Source organism: Cygnus olor, chromosome 3 (assembly GCF_009769625.2).
Source record: "Cygnus olor isolate bCygOlo1 chromosome 3, bCygOlo1.pri.v2, whole genome shotgun sequence".
Lineage (NCBI taxonomy): Eukaryota > Metazoa > Chordata > Aves > Anseriformes > Anatidae > Cygnus > Cygnus olor.
The window spans coordinates 79192380-79210433 of record NC_049171.1 but is presented as its reverse complement, the minus strand read 5'-3'; the positions used below and the strand labels follow the sequence as shown (position 1 = coordinate 79210433).

The following is an 18054-nucleotide window of genomic DNA, read 5'->3' as shown; positions in this document are numbered from 1 at the left end:
ATCATAGTAAAGCTCTTACTCCTCCAGGAATGTTGAAGATTTGGATAGTGATGGTTTTTTTGTTTGTTTTAATTGATGCTTGGCAACTGCCTTATTTATACTCAACTTTCCACTTCAAGTGGAGAAATGCAGCATTTATTGAAGTAGGAAGATTAAAGATTATTTGAGGTTTGGAATTATATCTTTGACACTTTTTTCTTTCATTTATGTATATTTTCTTGATTCAGTCTTTGTGTTCTAGTCTTACAAATTTTCCTAGAAATTGCTGTGATAAAACATCAGTGCAGTAGCATGTCTGTGAATTGGAGTTTTACAATATACTTAACACAGCTGACCGTGTTACATATGACTTACGTGAAGCAGACTGTTCTTGTCACCTTTGATTTAATAGGAATTATATTTATCTAGTCTTTCAGATTTTAGACACTAATCCTGAAGTTTGATTAAGAGAAGTCTGTACAGCTGGAGAGTTGAGTAGCATGTATATAGACAAATGTTTTAAGGGAATCTGGTGTGACTGATGGTCTCTGTCAGTTTGTGAAGCTCTAATAGTTGTCAGTTAAGAATAATAGCGCTAATACATTCACATGGAGGTTCCCAGTTTGTCATCTTAAGTACGCAAAAAAGCTAAGAAAACAAGACAATGCTCTGATTGAGAAATAGTCATGTCTTTTTATATTAATATCCTAGAGTTGAGAGTCTAGTTTGTTTAAGAAAACTCTTAACTGAAATCAGATTTCTAGATTGAAGTATGCTGTACTTTGGACAGCTTGTGTTTACATGTTAAAACCTTTGAAAATAGGGAATAATACTTTTACAACGGACAATTTTATGGGGTGGACAAAAGATTTATTGAACAATAAAACAAATTATTGTTTGGAGACTCTGTTTTTACAATGTCTTGTGAGAAGCAGGTTTTCTGAATGGCTGCTGTTATGTAATTAGAAAGTTTACAGAGCGGAAAGTTCACATACAGGGATCGGTTTGGCTCAATTTTTAAAGGTAGAAATAAAGGAAAATAAACTCACCTTGTTTTAATCTGAGAAAGAACACAAGTTCACAAAAATTACCAGTTAAATTCCTCATGCTATAACATGCAGTAGAGATTATGCTTCTGTAGATAACTAAGTCAAAAGTCTTCAAGTACTGTCTTTAGCTATTTGGATAGCGTCAATCCAGTTTTCTTTCAAGATTTGTATATGTTGCGGGTGTTTGTTTTTCATGGTGACTTCATTTCCCAAATCAGAACACTTAAGTTTTCATTTTTCAATATTTTCTGCCAGACATGGTAACAGTGTCAATATTTTTTATTTATTCTAGTATTGATTTCCTGTGCATCTGTAATATTTCCTTTCTTTTTTTCTTTTTTATTCCAGCTGAGTTTTCAACACAAGATTGGTATCCTTTACTGCAAAGCAGGCCAAAGCACAGAGGAAGAAATGTATAACAATGAGATGGCGGGACCAGCTTTTGAGGAGTTCCTTGATCTGCTGGGCCAAAGAGTACGGCTAAAAGGGTTTAGTAAATACAGGGCTCAGCTAGATAACAAAAGTAAGTTATGTTTCTGACCTATGGTAGAAATTACAATTCTTCATTTGATCTTTTGCAAATCCTGTTTTGTGTTTTCATTGTCTTGACCTTGGGTTTTGATTAGTAATGTTATGTGGTAAATAAGGAAGATGAACGTATATCATGCCTTGTCTGAAAGGTTATTTACTTCCTTTGTGATATTAGTAGAACTGAAAATTAAAGCAACTTATTTAATTTGCTTGTACTTAGTTAAGATGATATTAACTATGTGATTTTTGATGTATTTGAGAATTTCACAGCTACATTTTAACATCTTATTCTTACAATGGCAATATAAAAGACAAGTAATTTGAAATCTGGAGTCAGGAAAAGGGAACATTTTACTTATTTCACCTAAACTTCTTTGCTTCTGTTTAACCAACATATATGTTGAGGTTTATATTTGAGTTGCAATCAAGTTTTCTCAGTTTTCTTTTCTCACACATGCACACATTCAAGTTTTATCAGCTAGACAACTTTTCCAATGAATGCACAGTAAGCATGTTAACCTTCTGTAACTGATAAACATTCATCTACCTTACCAATGTATTATTACTATCCACTTCCTCAGGTCTCTCAGTTTCCCTAAGTAATACGGTTCAGCAGTGCAATAATGTGATTTATTTGTACAAACTGTTTTTTTTTGTTTTGTTGTTTTTTGTAGCAAAAATAGGAACTGATATATTGCTGTTAACAAAGTCAACAACATGTTGACACATCTTTATTAGCATTGCTGTTTGTTGCCTTTAAATTCAACTTAACTCATTCTTTTAGCTTAATGTGGTTTTAACGGGATTTTGACAACTGACCACTATATGTTGTGACCTACGGATATCTAGATGTTCATCTACTTCTGTAACATGCGATTTTTTTATATCCTTATTTTTTTACAGTTACTTGTCTATTACATTTGGAATTTTTTATCTACTGTAGATGGCTCGTGGGTAAAAAAAAAAAAAAAAAAAGATTTTTGTTAGCCAAGTAGATTTTTTTAAGCTATTAAATTCTGTTACTTGTGTGCATTTTCCACCTGTCCTTATAATCAAATGGAAAAGTTGCTTGAACTGTTAAAGGTAAGCTGCCAAGAAGGAAGGTTAGAGAGAAATACCTAAAGAAAATTAAGGGAAGATCTTTTCTTGTAAGGGATCTTTTTGCTTTTCAGAGAGTCACAGAGATTTAGGAATAGATAAGTTCCAAGCTTCTCTGTTCTTCCTGCAACCTATTCACCTGATTTAATCTGGTTATTAGGGATCTCTTGCATGTTTTTTGCTACTTAGTCATCGGTCTTCATTTAACTGGAATACATCTGGATTTTTTTCTTTTTTGAAATAGTACACTTGACCACCAACCGGTGTTGTAGTCATAGAAGGATTATCTTTCTGTTATTAAACTGATACTGGCTAGGATGGGTTTTCGCCTCTCCTGTATGCACTAGAAGAGAGACTGAATTCATATTAGAAACTTCTGGAAATGTCCAGTGTGTGTAGCTTGTGGTTAGTGGCCAGCCAATAAAATGTCCATAGGGCACTCTCCAGTGGCAAATGAGATACTCAGAGTTGGTGGAAAACTTCATGATTTGCAATGAAGGGAGACAAGCTTTGCAACTCGAAAATCGTCATGTTCTCCATCTCTAGTAATGGTGGGAAATGGTGAAAAAAATAAACGTAATCCTATGACAGACTGTTCTAGTTTATGACTTACAAGGTGGGAAAGCTGCAATTCTGTAACGATGCCAACCAGCTTGAGCACTACATTTGATTTTATTAATGTTTTTGCCTCTTTGCTTAAATCCATACTTGTTTCACTTTAATAAATTCAGGCTTGATAGAGACGATTACATCATATTTGAGTACAGAATAATAATTCACTTTTCAAAATAATATGTAGAAATATTAACACGCTGCAGATGTCAGACTTGTGGGATGGGTTGACAAATAGGGATGAAAAATTCAAAAGGGCAAAGGGTGTGTGGCTTTGCTTTTTCACCTAGAGCATGACCAAATATCACCTACTAATTTTGACATGTGAAAATATACTGATCTGTCAATAAATTTGCTGTGCTTTAGTATGAACAAATGTTATTGATTGGCACTGCCTACATACCATTCAGTAACATAATTTTAATATTCTACTAATGCTGTATTCTGTTAATGATATTGGCCTATCATAATTTGTTTGCACAGTTTGCAACAAGCAGTATGGAATTAAGAGAGTTCACAAATGTAGTCTTCAGTTTTACATAAAATATAAAATACTGACTTAATTATCATCTTTTTTTTTGTTTTATACTCCTTTTTTAATATAAAGGCACAGCAAGTGTTACAGTGTGTCATAATTATAATTGGAGAATACATTGATCTGACTGCCTGAAGGTTCAGAATAGTGCAATAATTTCGTCTCTAATAGCCACACTTTTGGTAGGCATAATGTTTCTGTAATATTTCTTGCTCAGTTTTGTAGGGCTTGCATTTACTAAGTTTTTCTGTTCACAAATGCTTGACTTGCTGTGTGTTGTGTTGTGTTTTTGTTTTGAGTTGGTTTTGCGTGTCTGATTATTTAATATTTTGGTAAGTGATCCATTCTTTATGGAATGTAGAATGTGGAATGTTGTGGTGGGCTGACCCTGGCTGGTCTGTAAGCCCCCAACCAGTTGCCCACTCACTTGTTCCCCAGTTGGATGAGGGCGAGAATTGGAAAGGGAAAAGTGAGGAAAGACTCGTGGGCTGACATAAAGACAGTTTAATAAGTTATAGGGTGGGGGAATTCACAAAAAAACTCAACCAATCCAAGAAGAAAAGCACCCAAGTGATGCACAGGCAGTCACTTGCACTTCCCAACAGCACACTGCGGCCCAGCCAGTCTCTGAGAAACACCTGCCGTGGGAAAACAATCCCCCACTCCAGTTTTACTGTAGAATGTGACATTATAGGGTATTGAATGTCCTCTCAATTTGAGCCAGCTGTTCCAGCTGTGTCTCCCCTGAAACTCTTGCTTACACCTAGCCTACTCCCAGGGTGAGGGGGTAGACAGAGTGAGAAACAGAGAAGGGCTTGATGCTGTGCAAGCACAGTTCAGCAATAGCTAACACTGATGTGTTATCAACACTGTTTTGGTCACATATAGAAAAAGTACCATATGGACTCCTATGAAGAAAATTAACTCCATCCTGTCTAGATCCAGAACAGATGTGAAAAAATTGGAATATTAACTATAAACTCTTCTCTGCCCATATTTAGTGCATTTTTAATATCATCCAATTCTGAATTGTTAGATCAAAGAATCAGAAAATTTGAGGAAACTTTACTGATTTCATTACTATATAATTTGTGTATTATATATTTTAAAGCGTATCAATCAACTAGAAATGAGGAATTAAAATACTATTATTGGAACATTACAAATGAGAATATTAATGTTCAGTCTTTAATTATGTTACTTCAAGCCTGTAAAGAGAGAAGTAAACTGAAAGAAATTGAAGAAATGTTACAATTTTATTTATATACAATTAAGACAAATATTGGTGTTTCACTTTCATTTAGTAAACAGTGCTTTTCTGAAAAAAAAAGGCTGAAATGCTTCATATGAACATGAATTTATTTTAAAAAGCTGATTTTTCTCAAACTTTTTGAAGTAAAACTAGTATTCAGAAAAGAACAAGGTGCAAAAAAATGACAGTATAACAGTATGACAGGTATAACTTTTTTTCTAAAACGTTAGCAAAGAAATGTTTGTAGTAGCAACCATTCTGTAAATTCAGAGAGAGTCTTAGTAGGTGTTCCCTAAAACATCTGTTGAGTTAGAAAATTTTATCTTGCATAACGTAAGGGACTAAATTTCAAACAAAAAACTTGCTAGCTCATTTCCAAATTCAACATGCTAGATCATGTACTAGATCAAGTACTCCGCTAAGTAGGATGTTGTATAAGAAAAACATGGATTTAAAGGTAAATAATCTACCTTTCTGAATCGCTATTTAAAGGGACTTTTGTGCAATAGCTGTTCAAGATACTTCGACTTTATTTAACATCTAATTGTAAAATAAAAAAATTCAGGGACTAGAGTTGCCAAGATCAATGTAGTTTAGGCAGATATTTATATTTTATAAAATAATTGATTTCCTCCTTCTGTGTCTTTAGAACTCTTTCTGAATGGCATGGAAAAGTTATAATGGAATTAATTTCAACAAGGATTTTAAAATAGAGGAGTGCAGTAATAGCTGCTTTTTTAGCAACATTTAAATATGCTCCCTATTTGTTATGAAACTATAATTCATACACATGAATATTAATGAATTAATTTTAAGTTGTACAAACATAACTGATGAGGTCAATTGTAATATGAACATATTCAAAATTATAAACACACCTAAATATTTTCAAATTTAGGGCTGTAGATATGCACTACAGTTACTATTGAATTTTGCACCTAAGTGTATGTTTGTGTACTTTGAAAAGGAGAGCTAACACAGCCAGACACAGTTTCTTTTTGGAATACCGTTGCTATTAAAAATAAATAAATAAATAAATGAACACTGTAAAAGAGTGCTGCAGGATGCTTTTTGCCGTGGAAGATATAAAATTATACACAAGAAATCAGTGAACATAAAAAGGGAAGAAAAACTGATAACTGCCTTGACATAATACGTTGCTCCCAACCTCCTGCTTTGAAGTTAATTATTCTTACCTAAATAATCCAGACATATCAAAGAAAGTGGATAAAAAAAATTATGGTAAACATTCTGAAATGAGAATTGCATTACTAAACTTCCAAAATGTAATATCATAGATGAAGTGTGTTTTAACAATTTTTAAAAGATCTCAAAATTCCCAATAAAATTATTTTTGCCTTATACTACAATGTATAATGCACATATTTTATGTTTTTGAAATGTCTGATCTTCATTATGTGTTTTATTGTGAGATTTGAGGTAGCACTGTGTCAGTATTTTATTTTTGGTGAAATATGAGATTAGTTAATTGTCTTTATTGACATTTAAAATAATGAATATATGTATATGTATACATTATATAAAAATATACTTAAGTAGCTAAATGTTTGTTCATTTATTTTTATTTCCATGAGATATTAAGACCTAGCAGTTCTTGCCAATATATTCAAAATAAGATCATGTCATAGACAGCTGTCTCTGGGCAACTTCTTGCTGGATCCATCTATGTCATAATATGAAATTAAAGAGATCTTTAGCTGTTTTGTTCTGTTGGAAAAAAAAAAGTTTAAAATTCCATTAATAGATTTAAATCATAGCATGCAAAGAGCATTGTCCTAAAAAGTAATATGAATGTTCTATTTTACTGACCGTCTTATGATTAAATTCATTTTCAGCTGATTCAACAGGAACTCATTCCCTCTATACTACTTATAAAGATTATGAGTTAATGTTTCATGTATCAACAATGCTTCCATACATGCCCAATAACAGGCAACAGGTATGTTATTTAACTTTTCCATTTTCAATATAATTTTACTTGAGAGGTGTTTGAGTTTTTAAGTAATACTGATTTTAAGCTGTATGTTTTTTTATGCGACATCTGCTTTTTTTCTTTTTTCAAAATAATGTAATACATTAGAAAAATCAAAGGATTTTTATATGTATTTATAATTCATTAAGTTACTTCTATACCCTCCATTTCATGGTATTATTACTCAGCATAGTTTCCCCATGGTCAATCAATTATTCTCAAGTTGGGTGGGATTTACACCCTGTGTATGTTTTAAGCATTGGATGGAATAAAGCTTGAAAATAATCGTATGGTTAAAATATGTATGCAATAAGATTTTTAAATGGTTATACTAAGTGTTACTGATCTTGAAATTTTTTGTTAATGTATCAGCTTAGTAATAAATGGCTAGGTGTATCCTTCAATGTGTCTGCTTGTGAAGACAGAAAACTGCAGTGTACTTAACTTTATTCATGGAGAATTCTTTGCTTATGTGGTAATTCAGAATATCATTAAAGCATTAAGGATGGCTAAAAAATAGCACAGCAACCAAAGTGTGCACCAGTAAGGTTATTCTGTCTTGTCTGTCTGAGATGCATGACCAAATTAAAAAGTACAAGCACATTTGGTATAATATATCAATGTTAACACTTAACTTCAGAAACTTTCTGCGCTTCCACTCTGCATTTTCCTAGCCCTGCAGATTAAAAAAAAACAACAACCACAAAAAACTGTTGGTTTTATTCAAATATTATCTCGTTGCAGTGCAAGGTATAAAGGCTTCAGTCATTTTGGAGCGTTGTCATGAAATAAACATGCTATCTCATGTTCTTTGTGAAAGCATACAAAAGTTGTGGTTAGTGTTTGTTAAACCATATGATTTGCATCTTTTGTATCAGTAGATCTCATGAGAAGAAAGACGTGTCAATGCAGCGACAAAAAGATGAAATTATTAAAATTCTTAACGTAGGATAAATGAAAATTGAAATGGAAGAAAGTATATAACATTCATATATTTTAAGTAGTCAGTGCATAATGTTCTGTACTATTTGAAGAACTGTTCCTTGGGAACAGTTAAGACAACTGTGAACTTTATTCCATTACAGTTAGGTTTTAGATGCAGTTTAAAGAAATTAAATTAGGAATAAAAATACAAAAAATTCTTCACCATGTGAATAATATGAATGTTTAGACAAATCACATCTTAGAATGTGTAGCTTTTAGAGGACAGAATGTTCGGCTATATCACAACCCCAGCTGTGCCAGTAGCTAGTGATCAATATATTGGATTGTCATCACTAACTTGAGATTGCTCCACTTCTCTGAACTTTCACTTATGCTTTATTACTGTACAGGATTAATTTAGTAAGCTCTCTGTAATCACTCATAATGGTTTAACTCTTATTTTAAGTTTATGCTTTAATTTGATTTGCACACAAGAATACTTTGCTTTTACACATTTGTAAAATAGTTCTGGTTTTCCTAAGATACTATATGTTTTTAATAACTTGAAGGCTGAGGTTAAAACCTGGAAGGAAATATCATGGTAGAGTCCAAAAAATTGATATGTTTCAAATAACTAGTTTTAATTTATATATTTATTTGCAAAAGACTTTTACAAGTTAGCAAGGCACCAGTGCAGAACTTGTTGCAGTCATAGAAAACTGAATTGTTGGTCTTTGACTGGAAATCACATGTAAATAGGAAAATTTATACACTTATTATGATATAATACACTGAATGAGCTTGCCTTGAAAGGGAATAATGCGTATTTTCATAATTTATCACAAGCACTGACAGTAAATATGACCTTACTTGGATTTTATTACTTTCATCGTCTTTCACGACTTGCCCTTGTTTGTGAGAATGGGATATCCTCTTGACACTATTTCACTAATTTTCATAATTGTTTGTTGTCAGCCTCACTGCTGTGTTGCTCAGCCACCCCCTATTGCTGTCCTTTCGCTTCTTCCTTTGTTTTCCTTTCATTTTCATCGTTTCCTTACATGTCCTTTATAGACAGGTGCTAATTCTTGTATATAGGAAAATCTTCCAATTTTAACTTCATGGCTTCCCCCAGCAACAAATGTTCCTTTCCACAGAGTGTTTTAGTAAGCACTCATCATTGTCACTTTAACAGGTTCAATACTTAGTAGAAGCATCATGTTGTTATTCGTCACTTTCTTGGGATCAAAATAATGTGGCAGTTTTCCAGGTTCAAGTAGTATACCTATCTGAAGACCCCCCCACATTATTTTTAGGTGTTGGGATCTAGTGGTATTTGTACAGCATGGACACTGTCTTAATGAAGTGTGACAAGTGCACCCAAATAACCAGGATTTAGCCAGCCTTAATGTTCAAAAAGAATGTATAATCACTGTTAAATTTTCTTCTATTACAGTATAGTTCTGAAATGCATACTGGAATGTGAAATCTATCAACTGTGTTATTTTTCACAAGCTAGAATAAATTGGATTAGGTCTTTTTCCTTGAGCTGTTTTAGATGCTGAAGACCCCAGTTGCAGTTGCATCAGTTGTGCTCGACACAGAGAGACACTTACAGGTGCTATGGAATGTGAATGTTGTTTGTCTCTTCAGAATTTGTCTAACTATGTTGCCAAGTAAGGGGAAATTAGGGACTACAATAACTTTCCTTTTGGATTCTATTAGCAATGAAGACCCCCATTCAATAGATAGTTTTTGCTAGCGTATTGTGTATGTACTAGCAATGAGGTTATTGCGCCCTATACACGTCCTTTGATTGATAATGACTGGACAAGATACTGAGTCACTCACTCTTAATCATCTAGAAATAAGACCTTCAATGAGCAGGCACTGAGCTTTTCTTAGATTCCACATACCTGTGAGCCAAAACCAGGCCACACCAGAACTGTTTGTTGCTTCTTCCAGGACATAACTACGCCCTGCTTGGTCACTGATCAGGACATCCCTCTAGTTTTAGAGCCAGCAGGAGATCCAAAAAGCAAGGTAATTTTTACTTTGGCTGCAACATAGGCTCGGAACTTTCAAATCAGCTGTTCCTTCCCTAGGATAGAAAAGACTACCTGCCCTGGTGTGGCCATTTCCTTTTCCTTCCCTGGCCTTTTTTTCAAGTCATAGTTCAAGGCTTTCTCCTTTAAACGTTACCTTTGCAAATTCCCTTTCCAAATGATTCCTTTGCAAATTTCCCACTTACACATTTGTAGTCTGCCTCTGTACACATGGTTAGACCTAATTAATCCACATCAATTCAAATAATCAATTTTCACTTGGTTTGATGAAAACTTAAATGAAACATATACAAGAATGAAACAAACTTCTTGAATTTAACCTACTGCTAAAATGTTTGAGATAACCATATGCTTGGTTATGTGGGTTATACGAGACTCGGTTTCACCAGATTTGAGCAGTATCTTTTGATTGTTTCTGGTTTTGGTACAGATTAATAACAGATATTGAAATTAGAACTTTTTAAAGCCACTTATTTTAGAAATGTGCTAAAATAAGTTTGAAATTTTTTTCTTAGTTCACTCTTAACATTTCTACATTTACTTGAATGAAGAATATCTTTTTCACTGCTCTAACAACAAGAATTCCTTGTTTTGCAATTGGACAAGGTAAATAATATTCCACTCAAGTGGCTAGGTAGTTATGGCTGTGCATCACCCATAAATGTGCTGGTTTGTGACAGTAAATACTTTTCTTCAGAGATGCATATCTGAAAATTAAGAATTGAGTATTGTAGTTAAAATCTCAAAGTTAATTATTATTTGGTGTAACTAATTTTAGTCTAATGGATTCTGCTTTTCTAACATATTTTCCTTACTGGACTCCCCTCTTGTATTCTAAGTAAAATTTCACTGGTTTCCTGTTGACTGCCTATCATACTTGGCTGGGTTCTTTTTCAAATTCTGCTGTGCCAATTTATATTGATACTGGAATGATGTCAGAGTGTTTGATATCTCCTTACTGTAAGTAATCCTCCATAATCTGTGAACCCTGTTGAGAGTTTCTCTTGTGCTCTGCATTGGCATGAGAATCTCTAGAGTATGTTAGAAAGGCAGAGGGAGGGAACCAACCTGAGCAGACCTCAAAATGGGAGAGGAAGAGGAAACTGAGAACCTGAGGTGGGAGAAAAAAAAGGATGTGAAAGTTGGGAGGAAAATATAGGTTGTAGAATAGAAACTAGAGAAGGGTTTCTTAAGTCTTTTTGCTTAGTTCCGGTTTCCAACAATTCCTCTTTCATTTTCAGTATGCTATCCTTAACTCCCATTTTCCAGGGAAGTATGTGTTCCTTCGTATCCATTCACCACCTTATTCTTTCCTATTCCTTTATCCTATCCAGAGCACTTCTTTCCATCTTCCTGATCACCCTGGTTTTTCTCTTCCCTTTCCAGTTCTTTGCATTATGATTCTCTGTGCACAGATGTATGACTGTGCTTTGCCTTTGCATTGTGTAAGTTCACTGACCACCTATGCATGACAGTTATTTATAATAATGTTACATTAATTTTATTTTAAAATGTTGAAGAAGTCACTAAGATCTCAGCAAGCTTGGTAAGGTTCTTAAAAATGACTTGACTTTCTATTTACCATTTTTGTGCCTTTTAAAGGTTTAAGCTCTTGAAACAGTAGTTTAGATGTGGGATATGAGCACTGCCATCATTTTGTAAAGGATATTTTGTTAGTACAAATTCAAACATTTCTAAAACATCTCTCTTACTATGTGACTGCTATTCTTGTTTGAGCAACCTATGGTGGCCAGCAGAACCTCTTAGAGTTCTACAAAAGCAGAAAGTATTCTTGAAAACAGCAATTGTCTTGAGAAATAGATGTAATTTTAAACAAGAGAGAGCTTTCTAGTTTTTGTAACATTGCTCCATAGAAAGGTATAGGCAAAGGCATGAAGCACTTTCTATAGCGAGAAGAAAGTAAAGAGATTTATTTACATAACAAAAGGAGAAATGAATCACCTTTTACCTTGTAATTGGAAAGTGTCTTACAGATTTAACTAGTGTAAATTCCAACCTGTGAGATAATAATAACCTCTTAAACATGAACTTATGCTTCACTACTGTGATCTAGCTAGCTCTAATTAAAGTGTAGAGCTAGTGTTCACTAGCTCTAATTAAAGTGTACCTGATGCACTTATTTCTGTGATCAATTCCACATAATTTATAGAGCAATTTGTCCACAAGAGGATGTACACTTTAACGTGCTCAAATAGCCAGTTACTTTGATTTTAATCTTTAAAATCTGAAAAAAAATGACCAAGTCACATGACAGAATAACACCAAATACTTTCTGTTCTAGTATGTGTTAGTTTTATCAGAAGTCTTTTTTAAAATAATATAGATATGCTAGTGCTTTAAGATTGTGGCTTTGACTCTTCTCACTACCTTTAGAATACCATCCTCTATTATTCAGGAGATGTAATGAAATGCTTAGGGTCTTAGGCTTTAGCATATGCAGCTTAGCTTTTTCTGTTGATTGCTGATATACTGACTTCTAATGGAACTGAGAAAATTAAAACAAACTTTTTTTTGGAAAGATTGTATTCTGTGAAACGAGCTTGATGTAGAATTTTTCCTTGCTCCTTTAGTTAAAGGATTTCTTGCATCCTTTTTAGTTAAATTAGAGCTCTGGTAGAACTTAAAGTGTCTGTATGCTATTAGTTGACAGTGAAAGATCCTTGTCAGACTTTAGGTAGGTATTTACATCCTAGTAGATGCCAGACTACTTGTTTACGTCTAGTAATATAAATGGATTTTTTATAAGCAAGGTTATTTAAAAATAATAATAATAATAAATGTGTAAAATATTTGAGAGGTATGATATACTTCAATGAGGAAAAGTGAATGTCATTTTACTGTAGGTTTTTTTGGTGGTGACGTGGTCCCTTATTGCTGAATATGTTTTGTAGGTTTTAAGTTTTAGACTGTAATAATGGTTTAGTAGTTTAAATTATTCATTTAAGTGTATTTTGAGGATTAAAAAGTAAACTACTAGCTATCAGAGTTTTTAAATCAATAAGTGAGTTTCAAATAGCTATTGCTTCTCCATGAGTATTTGTCTCAGCTCTGTTTCTCAAGTATGCAATTGTTTAAGGTTTGTGATAAGTATTCATCATAATCTATTTTTAAAAAAAAAAAAAAGTTGAGATTGTAAGGATCATCACGATAAGAATGATTAATAAAAATGCAATAGGGGAAAGGAGTCTATTGAGAAAGAAAAGCAGTATTATATTTTTCATATAGAAGCAGATATTACTCTGTAAAAAGGGAACCAGTGTGCAGTTTTCTGAATAATAAGAAATGTCCAGTGATGTAACATTTTTTATTACAATTGTGATGCAAGAGAAATCTTTTATTCTGTTCTCATAGAGTAAAAGAGAAATGAGCTGAAGTTATACAGAGCTGATGTGGGAAAATTCATTAGCGTTTTTGTAAACTTTGCCTGTTTTCTTTTTTTCCATTTAGCCTAATACCCTTTATTGGTAAATATCCAGGATATGATTAATTGAAAGTTATTTCAGAAAAAATTAAGAACACTTGTTTTGTTTTTGCTAGAATGAAGACATTGTGATTTATTGAATTTTTTTTATAACTAATTTTTCAATGCATGTTTCTTGTCTAGCTGCTAAGGAAAAGGCATATAGGAAATGACATAGTTACCATTGTCTTCCAAGAGCCAGGAGCGCTTCCTTTTACTCCAAAAAATATTCGTTCCCACTTTCAACATGTATTTGTCATTGTCAAAGTGCATAATCCTTGTACTGAAAATGTGTGCTATAGGTGAGTAGAACCTTATAACTATTTAAGTTTGCTATTAAGAATGCAATGGAACTGCTTTTTCTAACAGTTTTGTACTTTCTAGAGATATGATGTATACAATTTTAAAATTTCTGCTACATTTTCTATGAGTTTAAAACCCCAGTGTCTCTTGCACATCTAAACTAATGGGGCACAGTCTGTAGACTTAGATGAGTGTGCAGAACTCTCTGTTGTTGATTCATGAGCACAAAAATGGGATATAACAATTTAGTGAAAATAAGATTTGCAGTCAGACTTGTGGAAATTAATTTAGAATATCATACATTTCTGTTTTTGAAGTAAGAAAGCGATTTAAAATAAAATACTTGAGAATGCTATTAATGTATATAAATTCCTGACTATGACCATATGACACCAGGGTGAGTCACTGAGTTGAATGGGGAGTTTTGGGGGATTGTAACATCTCAAATTTCAGTTCACCTTAACTCACAGTTAAGTTATTGCATCATGAATTCTAGCAAGGTTACCTGAGCTGGAAGCACATGGGAATTGTGCAAATAATGACAAGGACTTCAAGGACAGTGATACAGATTTAGCAGCTATGAATGTTATATTTTATTTTTTTTAGAATGAAATTCAAAGTACCTTGTGAGGTTGGATCATATTTGCTTGTCATATCTTCTAAAACTTGGTTTTGTTTTAGTAGCTCTTTTGTGCTTACTATAACATGATGTATGTATTTCATAAGTTACATTTTTCTATTACTAAATTATATGTCTGTCATCCCAAATGTGAATGCATTTCAGTCAATCTAGTAGTAGTTGTCCATAGTTTGCATGGTATTTTGAAATCCTGTTTACAGATAAAATACATTACATAGATATCAATTGCAGGTATAACTGAGTGTCAGTGAGGAAAAAATATTTGCATTTTCTTTTACATCTTGCTGTGAACTGTCCCTATAAAGAATTGGAAGTATTATGAAATTTTATAAATTTAAAATAGGCACCTTAAAGTAGTGCAAAATGCTCCTGTTATAGACATGTTTTGCACTGATACTTTTTTGTCTGTATTCACACTTTATCTTTGCAAGATGTATAAGTATTGAAATAAATTCTGTTTGTATTCATATTTTTTATAGTTCTAATGAAACCTGAAAATGATGGGTGGATTTAAATATTTTTTAAAAATCTTGCATCTCATTTGTATCTTGCAAAGGATTTTTAAACTTATTCCACTAAACAAAAGAGACACTGACACCCTAAGACGTCAGCCTTGGTATTCTGTGTTTGTATGATATATTCACAATGTCTTTTATACACTTAAAAGAAAAAAGCCATTTTTAAAACAGATGATCCAATGAGTTTTATTTGATGTATCTAAAATATCTGAAAACTGACATGTTAAAACTAAACATCTGTGTAACTGGGCTGCACGGGTCACTGCTTATTTTCTGGGCTTTTTTTTTTTTTTAAGGGTTTAACCATTGCATTTTCTTCATCTTTCTAGTGTTGGTGTATCAAGATCAAAAGATGTACCTCCATTTGGTCCACCCATTCCCAAAGGAGTAACTTTCCCCAAGTCAGCAGTCTTTAGGGACTTTCTTTTAGCCAAAGTTATTAATGCTGAAAATGCAGCACATAAGTCGGAAAAATTTCGAGCCATGGCCACAAGGACACGTCAAGAATACTTGAAAGATCTGGCAGAAAACTTTGTTACCACAGCTACGGTGGATACTTCAGCAAAGTTTAGCTTCATTACTTTAGGTGCAAAAAAAAAGGAAAAAGTGAAACCAAGGAAAGATGCGCATTTATTCAGTGTTGGAGCAATTATGTGGAATGTGATCGCACGAGATTTTGGCCAGTCTGCTGACATTGAATGTCTCCTTGGAATCTCCAATGAATTTATCATGTTGATTGAAAAGGAATCAAAAAATGTTGTGTTTAACTGCTCCTGCAGAGATGTTATTGGATGGACGTCTGGATTAATGAGCATCAAAATATTTTATGAAAGAGGAGAATGTATTCTTCTGTCTGCAGCAGATAATTGTACTGAAGACATCAGGGAAATTGTTCAAAGACTCGAAGTAAGTACACTTTATAAATTGGAATCTCAAAAAATTTATGAAGAATTGTCTACATCTCCTTTGAGATACAATTTAAAATGTCGTCTGTTTGTACTTCAGTACTGTTTTTAGTCTTCAGAGAGCATTAAAAACAGTAATCCTCATGCAGTATATGAGAAGTTATCAACCCATTTTTCAGGGATAAGAAAATGAATACCAATAATTTGATAGACTTTTCTGAGGCTATGGATGGATTCAATATTGAAATCAAGATTGAAAGACTAAGCTTTTCGTTTTCTCTTGCTGTAGCCTTTCTCAATTCAAACCTTTGTAGGTGGAAACATATCTTTATTTAAAAATACACAAAACCTTAATGTGTGAAATATATTCTCTCTGACTTTTCTAAAATTCACATTTTTTTTAATAAAAAAATTGCCACAAGTGGTTCTGCTGATTTGTTTTGTCTACGCTGAGTAACTGCAGAAAGTGAAGAAAACTAGACCAATTAATAACAGTTTTTACAGCTGACTGGATAAAGATTTTCAGACACTTGTGACCATATTAGCACACCTGTCCTGTAACTAACTATTCCAGTCAGTACAAATGAACTGACAGGAGCTCTAAAGTAAAACTGCTGATGCATCTACATCATGTGGTTATGCTTTTCCCTTTGATTTTGATTTAAGTGATGTAGATCATGTTGGTTTTGTTTATATTAGAGAAACTTGTTCTGAATGGAAATCATTTATGCTTACCACTTTCACACTGGATAGCAGATGATGCTGCAGAGCCTCTGTAGTTCTACATCCACTTCTAGCACAGTGCAGTATCCTGCTCTAGTACTATTAACCATCAATGGATGAATGTCTAGACTCCTTTCCTCACTGTTATGTTATTATTTCCATTGGGGTCTTCAGCTTCGCTTTCCTTGCACGGATAATTTTCTTCTGAAGAATAGCGTATGCTTAGTTCACTTCTATTACATATTGCTAAATAGACAATAAAAATTTCCACCTACTTAACACAGGTGGAACAAAGGTTCAAATTTCTAGTGAAAACTTCTGCTGTCAGCAGCGATGACAATCATTTTTTGAAGACCTCCAGGTCTGACAACTCAACAACTTCCCTGGGCAGCCTGTTCCAATACTTCACATCCCTTCCAGTGAATAAAGTTTTCCTAACAAACAACCAACAACAACAAAAAAAACCTTTTTCCTAAAAGTTAGTAATTTTTTAAAGTTGAATGCTCCTTATCTACATTTTGATATAGAAGCTCAGAGGTGACCGTAACAACCGCTCAAAAGTATTTAAAACTCTGATGCCACAATTCAGATGTATACTTTAAAACCCTTTTAAATGACTCAGAATACAGCTGACTTTTATCCAGATGAATAGGATACCTCTATGAATATCTAGATTAAGCAAAGATGTGAAAAGCTGCAGACTGATCTTGGTTTGAACCAAAAGAATAAGTTCTGGAGTAGAAAAAGCTGGGACTTACTGTTCTAGAGTCTGATCTGTACTGGGGAAGGAAAATCTGGTGATATAAAGTAGAGAGGAGGAAAAGTAAACTATAAATGAACTTGTCTGGCTGGGTTTTAAGACAGAAAAGGCAATGGATCTGAGCTTTAGGACAATATAGGATGGCTAAGAGAAGGATTAAATGAAAATGCTTAATGGATCTTTGGACATCAATCTGAGTAGGCTAAAGTTCAGTAGAAGCCTGTATGCTAAAAATACTCCTTGCCTTCTTCATAGAAGAGAATATCTGTCTTTTAATTTCATCTGTGTTGAGTGCATTCAGAGAAGCCATCTCTTAGTTCATGCACAGCCATATGTTCAGAGAAATAGCAACCAAGTATGCAGAATGACCTATTTTGAAGTGGAGCAGTGCTATGTTTTGTGTGACATTACTATGTAATATGCCATGTCACATTTTAGGGGATGTGCTTGTGGAGGGCTTGATCTCCTGGAATCCTTTTTACCTTTGCTTTGGGGCTAGCTTAATCTATGGCAAGAATGTTCATCTTTCTTCTCTTATAACTTTCAATTATTTAACTCAAAGGTGATGTTCTGACTGCTCTGAGTTGGGGAAATCCATATTCCTTGGCTGTTGCATTTATTCTGCAACGTTCTGTGGTTGTTTCGTAACAACAGAGAGGTGTCTGCCTCCTTTCCTCCCTGAAGA

General features: G+C 33.5%; 1 protein-coding gene across 6 annotated transcripts in view; it reads left to right on the top strand.

Moving 5' to 3' along the window:
* The window catches only part of SIPA1L2 (signal induced proliferation associated 1 like 2), a 139646-nt gene that overhangs the window by 66173 nt on the left and 55419 nt on the right, over window positions 1–18054 (top strand). For all 6 annotated transcript variants that reach the window (XM_040551428.1, XM_040551426.1, XM_040551423.1 and 3 more), the window contains exons 6-9: window positions 1377–1551; window positions 6913–7016; window positions 13665–13822; window positions 15311–15887. In XM_040551428.1, the coding sequence (XP_040407362.1) occupies window positions 1377–1551; window positions 6913–7016; window positions 13665–13822; window positions 15311–15887 (1014 nt within the window). The remainder of the gene's footprint in view (window positions 1–1376; window positions 1552–6912; window positions 7017–13664; window positions 13823–15310; window positions 15888–18054) is intronic.